This window comes from Quercus lobata, chromosome 6, assembly GCF_001633185.2.
Source record: "Quercus lobata isolate SW786 chromosome 6, ValleyOak3.0 Primary Assembly, whole genome shotgun sequence".
Taxonomy (NCBI): Eukaryota; Viridiplantae; Streptophyta; class Magnoliopsida; order Fagales; family Fagaceae; genus Quercus; species Quercus lobata.
Window position 1 is genome coordinate 2,127,233 of NC_044909.1, and position 12,522 is coordinate 2,139,754.

A 12,522-nucleotide genomic window follows, 5' to 3' on the forward strand; every position below is an offset into this window, starting at 1 on the left:
TTTTGAAAGAAAGCTGTTGACTTAGGCGGTTCTATTTTTGCACTTTGTTTTTTTTGGGATACATTTAACTCCGATATTAAACATACAAAGTTGTCACATATGATTAAAATGGTCTCAAGAGATTAGCCTAAATTTGAAATAAAGACAGTGAAATTTTATATGGATTCTTTCTTCTTTCTTCTTGTATTTTTTTTTTTTTGCCAAATATTTAGTTTTTACAAAAACATATTACTAAAACGTTTCTTTCCAAAGTTTTTTCAGTTCTGTAACCCATTACATGAGTTTACTAAACTCAATTTTTACTTAATTACTTCTTTCCATGTAGATCATATGATATAGTATTTTCAATCAGACCATTGTTATTTGCCTGGAATTAAAGTTTGCTAAATTTGATTTTCACTCGAGTAAACTTAAATTCCAAAAGGGACTGCATGACAAAATAACTTCAAATAAAAACTTTTTAATAATGTTTTTTGTAAAAATGAAATATTTAGCAAAAATAAAGCTGCTTCGTCTTCTCATGGTTTTAAAATCCGGATCGAATTGGTTAGTTCAATGGAAAATCAAACCCCCAAGCCTCACCTAATCGTGGTTTTTAAAACCATTAAAAAAAAAAAAAAAAAATCAATAAAGCCGTTGGCCCTTTAGCCTTTGCATAAAATAGAGGCGCGCGAGAAACAAATTTAAAAAGTGGAACATTCTCTTCACTTTTCTCAGACACTTCCAATTCCTAAAATTCACCAAACAGAACAGAACCTCTTCTCTCCTTTTATTTTATGTAACACTGCAAAACCTCTTCATGGTTCTTCAACAACAACCATGACTACTTTAATTATCAACCAATACCATGCCTTTCCTCGCTCCCACCTCGCTCGCCGCCTTAATCGAATCGTCGATCTCGACTCGCTCCTCTCTCCTCGGCCGTGCCACCCATGCCCAAATCATCAAAACCCTCCTAACCCCTTTCCCTTCCTTCCTCTCCAACCACCTCATCAACATGTACTCCAAACTCGACCTTCCCAACTCGGCTCAGCTCGTGCTCTCTCTCACCCCGTCTCGCTCAGTCGTCACCTGGACCGCCCTCATTGCTGGGTCGGTCCAAAATGGTCATTTTGTTTCTTCTCTCATCCACTTTGTAAACATGCTCCGTGAAAATATTCACCCCAATGACTTCACTTTCCCTTGTTTGTTCAAAGCCTCGGCCTATCTTCGAATGCCCTTTGTGGGGAAACAGGTTCATGCCATTGCTGTTAAGGATGGTCAGATAGCTGATGTCTTTGTGGGGTCTAGTGCTTTCAATATGTACTGTAAAACGGGGCTGAGAGAAGAGGCTCGGAAGGTGTTTGATGAAATGCCTGAGAGAAATTTAGTGACGTGGAATGCGTATATTTCTAATGCGGTGCTTGATGGGCAACCGAGAAATGGGGTGGAGGCGTTTATTGAGTTTCTACGTGTGGGTGGGGAGCCTGATTCGATAACGTTTTGTGCGTTTCTCAATGCGTGTTCTGATGCTTCGTATTTGGAGCTTGGGCGACAATTGCATGGGTTTGTGATTCGGATTGGGTTTGAGGCAGATGTGTCTGTTTCGAATGGGCTGATTGATTTTTATGGCAAGTGTTGGGAGATTGGATCATCTGTGATGGTTTTTGAGGGAATGGGTCGGCGAAATGATGTTTCTTGGTGCTCTTTGTTGGCTGCACATGTGCAAAATGATGAGGATGAGAAGGCGTGTATGGTCTTCTTGCAAGCTAGAGAAGAAGGCGTTGAGCCAACGGATTTTATGCTTTCGAGTGTTGTGAGTGCTTCTGCTGGTCTTTCGGGTCTTGAATTGGGCAGGTCAGTTCATGCACTGGCTGTAAAGGCATGTGTGGAGGGGAATATCTTTGTTGGGAGTGCAATTGTTGACATGTATGGGAAATGTGGAAATATAAATGATGCAGAGCGAGCCTATCATGAAATGCCTGAGAGGAACTTAATCACTTGGAATGCAATGATAGGAGGGTATGCACATCAAGGGCATGCAGACATGGCTTTGGCATTGTTAGAGGAGATGATGTCTGGTGGCAATGAGGTGGTACCAAATTATGTAACTTTAGTTTGTGTATTATCGGCCTGTAGTAGGGCAGGAGCAGTGAAATTGGGCATGGAAATTTTTGACTCAATGAGGACAAGATATGGGATTGAACCAGGGGTAGAGCATTATGCATGTGTAGTGGACTTATTGGGGCGAGCTGGGATGGTAGAGCGTGCCTATGACTTTATAAAGGAAATGCCAATTCGGCCAACAACATCAGTTTGGGGGGCTCTTTTAGGGGCTTGCAGAGTGTATGGGAAACCTGAATTGGGGAAGATTGCTGCTGATAACTTATTTGAACTTGATCCAAAAGACTCGGGCAATCATGTGGTGCTTTCTAATCTTTTTGCAGCCACTGGCAGGTAATAACACTGTATGAAAACAAAGCCAATCATGTCTTTTCATACTAAGCAGTCAAGAGGTTCCACAAATTTACTACTTCCTCAAAATTTGATTAATCAAATTCACTCCCATTGACATCCATGAACTCCTTAGGCAGTTTATATCTAGATAATAAAAGAATTGGTTTAAAGATGTCATCTTTCATACTGATATGGTTTATCTAGGAACCAGAGACATTGTAATGCTTTCGCTTTTGTGCACATACATGCTTTCTTTTGCAGAGTTTGAGAGAAATAATTGGTAGGCAGTCTTAACCCCAATTTGGTATACTGATTATATTTAATAAATAATTAATGCAGGTGGGAAGAAGCCACTCTTGTGAGAAAGGAGATGAAGGATGTTGGTATAAAAAAGGATGCAGGCTGCAGTTGGATCTCTGTAAAGAATGCAGTCCATGTCTTTCAAGCAAAGGATACTTCCCATGAAAGGAACTCAGAGATTCAGGCAATGCTAGCTAAACTAAGGAGGGATATGAATGAAGCTGGCTATGTACCTGATACTAATTTTGCTCTCTATGATTTACAAGAAGAAGAGAAAATATCAGAAGTTTGGTACCATAGTGAGAAGATTGCCCTTGCATATGGCCTCATAGCTATCCCTCCTGGAGTACCTATAAGAATCACAAAAAATCTTAGGATTTGTGGAGACTGCCACAGTGCCATCAAGTTCATCTCTGGCATTGTTGGTAGAGAAATTATAGTGAGAGATAACAATCGGTTTCATCAATTTAGAGATGGCCAGTGCTCTTGTGGAGATTATTGGTGATAGCTTAATATTTTCAAATTTCAACAATTTCGTATGGGACAGAGCTTTCTGACAAAAATTATTGAGATTCTTTCTATACAAGACATGGTAGTTTTTAAATTATTGGCGGGTAGGATATGATTCCCAAGTTTAGAGGATTTAATTTTTACTTGCCACCTTTTGAGTCACTTTGTTCTATAGTGTTGATTGGTCACACTTGTATTTCAAAATTTTACATAGATGTATAAATTACAAGTAGGCTGTACCTTGAATGTGTGTTCCCCGCTACTCTTCTCTTGAGGACATAGTTTGTACCAAATCATAAATGTCCATATTAGTTATTACACATTTCCATTCATAAGTCGTACCAAATTAGTGTTAAGTAGCTTGGTTATTTCACCATTTACTTACTATGCAGTTGTTTTGTTACTCAAAATCATTAACCTACCACAACTCGATCTGACTTGGATTGTTTTGGGTTAGTTACTCATGGGGAAGGTCTCTTGTTGACAATTTGTTGGTGAATCAGGCCAAAAAAAGTGGGGTAATTTTTCCCAGTTGAATAGAGCGATCAGGATTCAGCTATAACAATTTTTTTAAAAAAAATTTATAGGTAAATGAAAAAAGAGTGAGGTGTGTTTGAATCCTAGACATCAAACACAACTAAAGATGTTAATACAGCACACCACTAAGCTATAAATTGAATTCATGACAAGTTTACCTAAACAACGAGGATATTTATAGTGCTTTCAACCCCACTAAGTGTCAAATGCTGAGAAGATAAGATTTGTTTTGCACGAACCTAACACGATTCGAATACGTGTCATTGATGCACTAGACCTAAATTTAGCCCGTTTTACATAAATAGCATATACGATAACAATATTTATAGTACTTTCAACCCCACTAGGTGTCAAATGCTGAGAAGGTAAGATTTGTTTTGCATGAATCTGACACAATTCGAACACATGTCACTGATGTACTAAACCTAAACTTAGCCCGTTTTGCATAAATAGCATATACCATAACAATAATATAAGTATTTATTCCATGTCAATAATCCAACATTGGTACTAATTCAGTTCTTGTATTTTTCCTATTAACTAATAAACCATGATTATCATTTGGACGGTTGGACCGCTTGGTTAGCCACACTCCACAACTCTTTGACTACGACCTCACCCCCAACTGATTGCTGACAAGTACAACAATATTTTCTCTACAGATCACACATCCCCATGGACCCCAACAATGCATTACTAGCCTTTGGCTCAAAGCCCCTCAACTCCCATCTCCATTTTCCACAACCCCGCCAAAGTACCGAACCATTTTCCACAACCCCACCAAAGTACTGAAACAAATACTATTGAACACACACACACGCACACACCCAAAAAAAAAAAAATGGCAGCATCAGTGGCCACAGGAGTGTCCCTCAACCACATCTCCAGAGAATCCTCAGATATCAGACGCCTTGCCAACTTCTACAAAGAGGTCTCCCAAGAAATCTCGTCCCAAAAAACCTTTGTTTCTATTACAAAATCTCTTATCTTTTTTATTTTTTTGTTTCTAAAGTTTGATTGTGTTTTTGTGCAGATTTTTGGGTTTGAAGAGATAGAGAGCCCCAACTTTTTGGAGTTTAAGGTAATATGGTTGAACTTGTCCTCAGCTTTCCAACTCCACCTCATCGAGAGGAACCCCAGTAGCAATCTTCCAGAAGGTCCCTGGAGTGCCACGTCTCCAGTTGTTGACCCCAGCCATCTCCCTAGAGGTCACCATATCTGCTTCACTGTCTCCAATTTTGAGTCTTTTCTGCAATCTCTTAAGGTAAAATATTCCTTTCTTTTTTTCTTTTCTTTTTTTACCCTTCACTTATTTAGGATATTGCTGTTAGTAATTCTTTTTGGGGCAAATTAGGTTGTTCTATATTAAATAAACTAGGTTGTTCTATATTAAACAAACTAGGTTGTCATCCTTGTTTACGCATGGAACATTCAACAGTAGTGTTGTCATCCTTGGTTACGCATAGAACATTCAACAGTAGTGACAATGAGTTGATCTAATCTAAGTAAGTAGGGTGGTCATCTTGATTTTTATGCTAACCACTATGATTCGGTAGTACCAAAATTAAGACAATTAAAATGGACCTTAGGCACAAAATTACACTACAATTATACGCTAATTTGGATTCTAATCGTGCTTCGATTAGAATTTTTAAATTAAACCATGATGTTTAAGGCAGTTGCAAATTGAACCTTATGGTTTCACGAGCTTCAAATCAAATCATGGACTTTTAAAATAGTTTCATTATAAAGTTGAGCTTTTTTTTTTTTTTGTTTTGATTTGGGGTTTGATGGATAAAGTTGATTGCTTTGGTCCCTTAAAAGTGATCCTTTTTTGGTATACAACTATTGAATCTGCAAGTGATTTTTGTTATAGGTGTCAGTTTTTGGTGGACTCAGATTATACCTTTATTTTTACCATTTTATGTGATCAATTAGTTGGTAATTTTAGTGAGAGTTTTACCTGGATGAGCCGATGAGGATGTTGAATTGGGTGGGTTTAAAATTTTAAGAAAAATAAGCTTAGAGATGTAGGGCTTGAAAATAGTTTTTGTATCGATTATTAATACTTAATAGTTAAGACTGATGAGCACAGTTACTGCCTCTGACTAAAGGGTAAGATTGTGAAACCAAGCCAATAGTGTTCTTGGAAAGTTAGGTGGTCACTGGTCAATAGCAATTTATACCTTGGAAATTGGCTTTGTTCATTGGGAAGTAAACAGCAGAAATGTGTTTTGGGCCACCAATCATATGCATAATCTATCGCGAGCTATGTGATAGTGTGTGTGTTTTTGTTTATGGTGAGGTAGTGTGTCTTTAACCCATTACCTCACTCCCACCATATTATTGTAGGAAGAAAGTACCATCTGAGTTGGAGCTTATTGGCCTTATGGTTAGTGTTGGAGAATAAATCTATTCTTTGAATGAGTTTATTTGGGACCTTAAGAACTGTATGTTCCATATATTGGTTACCTTGTTTCACTGTTAGAAAACTCTTGTCCAGTTAAGCCAAAAGAATTGAATAGGGGAGTGTGAATTGAAATGGTGTCTGATGGTGCGTTCTTCATTTGAGTCTGCATATGGCAGAAAATGAAAAGTGACTGGAAATGCTGAAAATTTTAGCACAATTTTTGAGATACTCTGCTTGCTCCAGCATTAATCATCATAGAAGAGTGGTGTGTGTGTGTTTTTTTTTATTTTATTTTATTTTATAGTAATTGTTTTTAAATATTAATTGCTGGCTAAAGTTTAGTTGGTTCTGCAGGAAAAGGGAATTGAAACTTTTCAAAGGTCCCTTCCTGATGGGAAAGTTAAGCAAGCCTTCTTCTTTGATCCCGATGGTAAGCTTTTATGTTGACAATGTATTGCCTAAGGGGTTTGGAGGAAAAATAAAATTCCCCCCAGGCACACACTAATGTTAGGGTATTACAAGTTTTACTATATAAGCTTTACAAACTGAAGTATCAATTTTAAACACAGAAAAAAGAAGAAGAAGCAATTAAGTAATTAATATTATGTTGTTAAAATGGCACCAATTACATAAGTTGCCATGTGAGTTTGTAAATATTTTGTAGTAAAATTAGTATCTTTAGTATTTTCCAAATATTTTAGTATTTCAAGATGGCAGTTTTCATGTGTCTTGATTGTTGTGAATCCTCATCATACAACATAGCAACTGAAAGTTGTTGCACTTAGGGACTAAGGATATACTTTATTAAGACCAAGAAAACGAATGTACATTTGAAAATTGTACTGTAATGTTCAGGTAATGGATTGGAGGTTGCATGTCCGGTTCCGCAGCAGTAAATATGATGGCTTCTGATCAAACTGGAATTTCTTTTCTGACAATAAGCTACAGTGAAGATCCGGGTTTACTCTGTCATTAGTTAATCCTTGCTAAAATGGTGTTATGTAACAATAATATTGGAATTGTGTGCATATACCTTTCAGTGCTGTTTCGTTGAAAAACATCAATTGGTATCTTAGTATAGCCATTATATCAAGTGCCTGATGTGTCATTGAAAAGAAAGGATGAATGGCAAACATGTTACCGTATATGAAGTAGTAATGGAACATATGAGATTCTTCCTCTCATGCTCTTTTACATAGACTGCATTTTTTCCATAAACAATTCGGTGGATTGGTATGAATTTGTGACAAATGCAGGTTTTTCCGTTGAGTAAAGCTTATCTCGGAATATTTATAGCATCTTTTTATGCTGAGCATAAAATGCAAATAGACAGGAGTTAGTCACAGGCATGATATATGTCCAAAAATCAGACAGTTGTCCTATAGATGATTCATGACGCGGATTCCTCTCATGCTCTTTTACCTAGACTGCATTTCTACATACGATTTTGCAGAGAATGCAAATAGACAGGAGTTTGTCTTGCATCCAGTGCTTCACATGTGACATGAACACGATACTTGACCAGAAATAGGATTCATGCATATGTGTGGTTCAATCAATGAGCAGCTGAGGGCCTGAGGCTACTATTGCTAGTAGTCCTCTATCTTTCAAATCTGTTAAAGCGAAAGTAAAAGGACATTCAAGAAGCAACTCCCATAACAACCTCTGAGTGTGGTCAGACTTCTAATGTTAAACTACTTCATTGCTTATGGCTAGAGATTTAGTGTTTCACGAACTAAGTTAAGTAAATGATATATTGTTAGGCATTGTCATTGCATTTCTTTCCGTTTGGCACTTAAAAGCCTATTTTCAAGATCATTATAATCCAGGGCTGGCAATATGAATCGTGGAGGCTGGGGGAGAAACAGAGGCATCCCTCATGCTAAATTCATCCCACTGCGTTATGGGGATCTCAATAATGAACCATGTGTTATGTATGAAGTACTTTTTGTGATATTAAAGTACTTGCAAGACTTTATTTGACATATCGCTGTCGCAAATAAACCAACTACAATGTTAATGTGACTGTTCTTCTACATCTACGCTTTTTAACGCATATTAAAGTAGTCAACAATTGTGAATAATATATAATCACTTTTATATGAACTCAATGGTCGACTATGAGTAGTGGACAATCACTTTCACATGAAATCATCGCATTTTTTTCATCACTCACGATTAATCATTTTAGCAAGTTGTGGCTTTAGATTTTCTCTTAATTTGATGACCGAAGGGCCACCCCGGGCTCAAACTAGTGAGCCCATGGATACCCTCAAGCCTTGGCAAGAGGAGGTACAACTTCACACAACATGAACGGTGGTAAGAAATTTGGGTTTTTGACACACTAGGACTCATATCACTATTAATTGTAGCTTACCGACCTACAATTGCATTAATGAAAATTCAACTTGTCTTTAGGAGGAGGCGACAGTTGTTGCCTAGATAGAGATCCCATTAGCCAATCATCAAATTCCTTAAGACATCATTAGAAAAGCTGGATTTCAAGGAAGGAATAGGAGAGGAGAGAAGAAAAGATGAGGATGAGCTCCCCCCCCCACTTCAAAGCTTGTTTGTAAGTATTTCAAATTCAGTGATATTTCAAATTTACTTCATTATTTTTTTCTATTTTACATTTTATTTTTTATTTTTCTATTTAATTTTCTTTAATTATTAAGCTCTAATTATTTCACATAATTTTGGTGTTTATAATTAATATACCTAAAATATTTGGGTTATACTAAAATTTGAAAAACAATCGATCGAAAAATTTGTTTTTATAATACACCTAAGCTAATTTGTTGCACAAACTGGTTTCTACAATTTTTAGAAGAGAATGATGAAAATCTAAATGTCCACACCTTGTTAAAAAGGTTTCACAGTAACTTAAGCTAGTCCTATATAATATAAGCTGTATTTTTGTTTATTCTCCTCAATTCAAGATTTGTTAAGTAGTTGAATGTCCCATTTTTATATCTGTTACTGTTTTGAAAGTGTAATCAAATAAATTAAGATCTGAAACTTATACCATTTGCTAATACAAACCATGAAAAGAAACAAAAGAAAAGACTATAAAAAATTAGAGAAAGTGATTGACTCAGCGGAGAGAGTAGGGCTAAGAAGCTGGCATGTGTAAAAGCAAGCACAAAACTCATACATCTCTGATCTCACCAAAGCTATCTAGCTGCCATTTGTACCACTAAACTCAAACTCTGTCACACTTCTTCAATAGCCACGTCTCCCAAAAGCCACGTCTCCATTCCCTTCCAAACTTCTATCAGTTCTACGACCCATATATATATGGAACACTCTCATTTCTTAAACTCCCACCAACTCAAAGATATTCCAAGTTGTTTTCAACGTATATACACAACCAAGATGAGCCAAGAACAGCCAAGGAGGACGCATCAAGAACATGAGAAAGAAGAACAAAAAGAACCCATCAAATACGGCGACGTTTTCAAAGTCGTTGGGGAGCTGGCTTCCAAGCCTATTGCACCCCAAGACGCTGCGATGATGCAGAAAGCTGAAAACATGATTTTGGGTCAGACCCAGAAGGGAGGACCAGCTTCAGTGATGCAAGCCGCGGCTACTCGAAATGAAAGAGCTGGTGTTGTTGGTCACAAAGATTTCACTGATGTTACTGGAGACCGAGGCGTCACTGTTAGTGAGACTGATGTCCCTGGAAGTCGCATTATCACTGAATCAGTTGCTGGCCAAGTAAGGAATAGAAATACTCTTACCAATTTTTTGTGTTACAGTCTATGTTTCACCAATTGAGCAGTATGCCATGTGTTTAATTTTAAGCTTTGTACACTTTCGAGCACTTTTTCTTGTATTTTACAAGTTGCTAGTGGTGAACATAAATCAAAATAGTTTGTAATCCTAGAGTTTTTGAATTGATGTGTATGATTATTATGTGAGGGTTTGGATCCATGTTTCTGAGTCCACGTTTGCGGTTGGTTTTTTTTTTTTTTCTTAAGACCAGCCCATGAACAGTGCACCAAGCCATATGAATAAAAAAAAATGAACAGTAATTTTTCACACATTTTAAAATTATTTTGCTACAATATTTTCAGTTTTCAGCCAAATAAATTGTATCCAAACGGATCCTATAACTTAGATAACATAGTAAATGAATGTTGATTATATATTTTTATATGGTAAAATTTGTAGTTTCCTACTTTCTAGTGTCATTTATTTAAATTTTGATCATAAATCAGTTTATAAGGTTTATACGGTAGAATTTGTAGTTTCCTAGTGTCATTTACTGATAATTTTGTAAACATTTTATTCTAAAATTAATAGTATTTTTAGCAATTCACATAGATAATTTGTCTTAAAAAAAAAAAAAAAAAAAAATCCTTGAGGTGTTAAGCTAAAATAGTTTAGATATATGGACCGATGTAACAGTTACGATATATTAATCACAACTTGAAAAATAATTATCGATTTTTTTTTTTTTTTTGGGTATATCTATCATTGCTGATGGATAAATTCTTTTGGGTAGGCTGTTGGACAGTATGCAGAAGCAACCCCAGTACTACAAACATCATTTGAGGTTACTCAAGAGAGTGCACTTACTATAGGTGAAGCACTGGAAGCCAGTGCACAATCAGCAGGAAACAAGCCAGTGGATCAGAGTGATGCGGCTGCAATTCAAGCAGCAGAAGTGAGAGCAACAGGTAGCAATGTCATAATCCCAGGTGGGCTCGCGGCCACGGCTCAGTCTGCAGCTACTCACAATGCCCGAGTTGATCTTGATGAATATAAGATCAAGCTGCGCGACATTTTAATGGTAAACCATAAATGAGAAGGGTTTTGGTTCGAAGTTTTTATCAATTAATCAGTTAAATTATTTTTGTTTGTGCACAGTTTTTAAAAACTGCATCTACATTACATTAACTTTCTTTCAAAGGGAACAAAAATTAAGAGTCCGTTTGGATACAACTGAAAACTGAAACTGAAAACTGAAAAACATTGTAACAAAATAATTTTTAAATGTGTGAATAGTACCGTGAGACCCATTTTTAATAAAAAAGTGATTGAAAAATAAAATTTGTGGGTCTGTAAACAGTACACACCGTACACTGTTCACGGAAAAAGTCAAATATTGCAGCTACTGTTTATGAACAGTAGCCGCAACAGTAAATGAACAGTAAAAAAAATTGGCCTGAAACCCACGGAGAAAAAAAAAAAAAAACAGGCTGAAAAAGCAAAACGTGCGTTTGGGAAACGCAAACGCGCTTCCCAAACGCACACTAAGTATATATGTTTGTGGACAACTTTTTAAAACTTCATTTTTAGTGAATTATTAACATATAATGTGCTAATTTTAAGATTATAGATCTTAATTTCATATAATGTGACAGGATGCGACTGCGAAGTTGCCAGCAGACAAAGCAGTGACACGGCAGGATGCTGAAGGAGTGGTCAGTGCCGAGCTAAGGAACAATCAGAACTTGGCGACTCACCCGGGCGGAGTGGCATCTGCAGTGACCGTAGCTGCTAGACTTAACGAGAATGTGAACGTATGAGTTAGTGGTAATTGGGGTCGACCGGATGCTAAATAATGGTTTAACTCTGCTAGCTCCAGAGTGGAATTTCCTATCAGACCAGAGTTGCACTATGTACTGTGTAATAAATATAAGTGTACAAATTTTGTTTACGTACACTGAATTTGGCTAAACTATGGGCAATGTTAATGAATATCCTTTTAACAATAGAGATGTTCCAGCCAGTAAAACACTTCAAAAGAGTCCAATCCAGTTTGAAGGAATGAACCAATTTTTGATTGGATGCGACACTTTTGTCACATTACCTTCCAATATTCTTGCACAATTGAAAACAAAGATAGCAGCCATAGCCTCCCCCACAGTGCATCCCTAACGTTTGTTGCTTTCACCTAATCACGAGTACATACATCTTCAATTCATTTTTACATAAAATACATACGTCTCCAATCCATTTTCACATAAAAATCATTTAATACATTATTTCTTTAGTCTCATTTGTGTACTATGATTTCTTATATAAGGTTTTCTAAGGTTTATGTTTACTTTTAGGTGATAGGATTTAATACATTATTTCTTTAGTCTCCTTAGTGTACTATTGATTTCTTATATAAGGTTTTCTAAGGTTTACGTATCGAAGTATTAAACAAGAGAAAGTAAGATGGCATGAAAATTGTTTGTTAATATAATTAAAAATTACGATAATTTTGTCTACTTAAAGAATTATTGATTTTCACACTTATGCATCAAAGTACCAAAGAATGTATAAAAGCAAGAAAGTAGTTGTTGGTGGCAAAGCAAGAAAGTGGTACTACAAGA

At 36.5% G+C, this 12,522-nt stretch overlaps 3 protein-coding genes across 3 annotated transcripts; all 3 read left to right on the forward strand.

Annotated features, from left to right (window-relative positions):
- Positions 1-688: 688 nt before the first annotated feature.
- LOC115993857 (pentatricopeptide repeat-containing protein At4g14850) lies at positions 689-3,578 on the forward strand. Its single transcript, XM_031117837.1, has 2 exons — positions 689-2,436; positions 2,776-3,578. Exons 1-2 carry the CDS (start codon positions 848-850, stop codon positions 3,239-3,241), a joined length of 2,055 nt encoding a protein of 684 aa, XP_030973697.1. The 5' UTR covers positions 689-847; the 3' UTR covers positions 3,242-3,578.
- Positions 3,579-4,470: 892 nt separating this feature from the next.
- LOC115993771 (uncharacterized protein YwkD) lies at positions 4,471-7,387 on the forward strand. Its single transcript, XM_031117743.1, has 4 exons — positions 4,471-4,714; positions 4,817-5,047; positions 6,548-6,623; positions 7,049-7,387. The coding sequence occupies exons 1-4, from the start codon at positions 4,625-4,627 to the stop codon at positions 7,087-7,089; spliced, it is 438 nt and encodes a 145-aa protein (XP_030973603.1). The 5' UTR covers positions 4,471-4,624; the 3' UTR covers positions 7,090-7,387.
- Positions 7,388-9,019: 1,632 nt separating this feature from the next.
- Positions 9,020-11,882, forward strand: LOC115950664 (late embryogenesis abundant protein D-34-like). The gene is made up of 3 exons (XM_031067887.1): positions 9,020-9,910; positions 10,701-10,988; positions 11,563-11,882. Exons 1-3 carry the CDS (start codon positions 9,491-9,493, stop codon positions 11,725-11,727), a joined length of 873 nt encoding a protein of 290 aa, XP_030923747.1. The 5' UTR covers positions 9,020-9,490; the 3' UTR covers positions 11,728-11,882.
- The last annotated feature ends 640 nt before the right edge of the window (positions 11,883-12,522 follow it).

Excerpts from the sequence above, each read along its gene's own strand:
- LOC115993857 (XM_031117837.1), top strand. The coding sequence starts at position 848 with ATGCCTTTCCTCGCTCCCACCTCGCTCGCCGCCTTAATCGAATCGTCG. Across the intron at positions 2,437-2,775 it reads CTTTTTGCAGCCACTGGCAG|GTGGGAAGAAGCCACTCTTG; the intron begins GTAATAACACTG and ends TAATTAATGCAG.
- LOC115950664 (XM_031067887.1), top strand. The coding sequence starts at position 9,491 with ATGGAACACTCTCATTTCTTAAACTCCCACCAACTCAAAGATATTCCA. Across the intron at positions 9,911-10,700 it reads CTGAATCAGTTGCTGGCCAA|GCTGTTGGACAGTATGCAGA; the intron begins GTAAGGAATAGA and ends TCTTTTGGGTAG. Across the intron at positions 10,989-11,562 it reads AGCTGCGCGACATTTTAATG|GATGCGACTGCGAAGTTGCC; the intron begins GTAAACCATAAA and ends ATAATGTGACAG.
- LOC115993771 (XM_031117743.1), top strand. The coding sequence starts at position 4,625 with ATGGCAGCATCAGTGGCCACAGGAGTGTCCCTCAACCACATCTCCAGA. Across the intron at positions 4,715-4,816 it reads TTGCCAACTTCTACAAAGAG|ATTTTTGGGTTTGAAGAGAT; the intron begins GTCTCCCAAGAA and ends GTTTTTGTGCAG. Across the intron at positions 6,624-7,048 it reads CTTCTTCTTTGATCCCGATG|GTAATGGATTGGAGGTTGCA; the intron begins GTAAGCTTTTAT and ends TGTAATGTTCAG.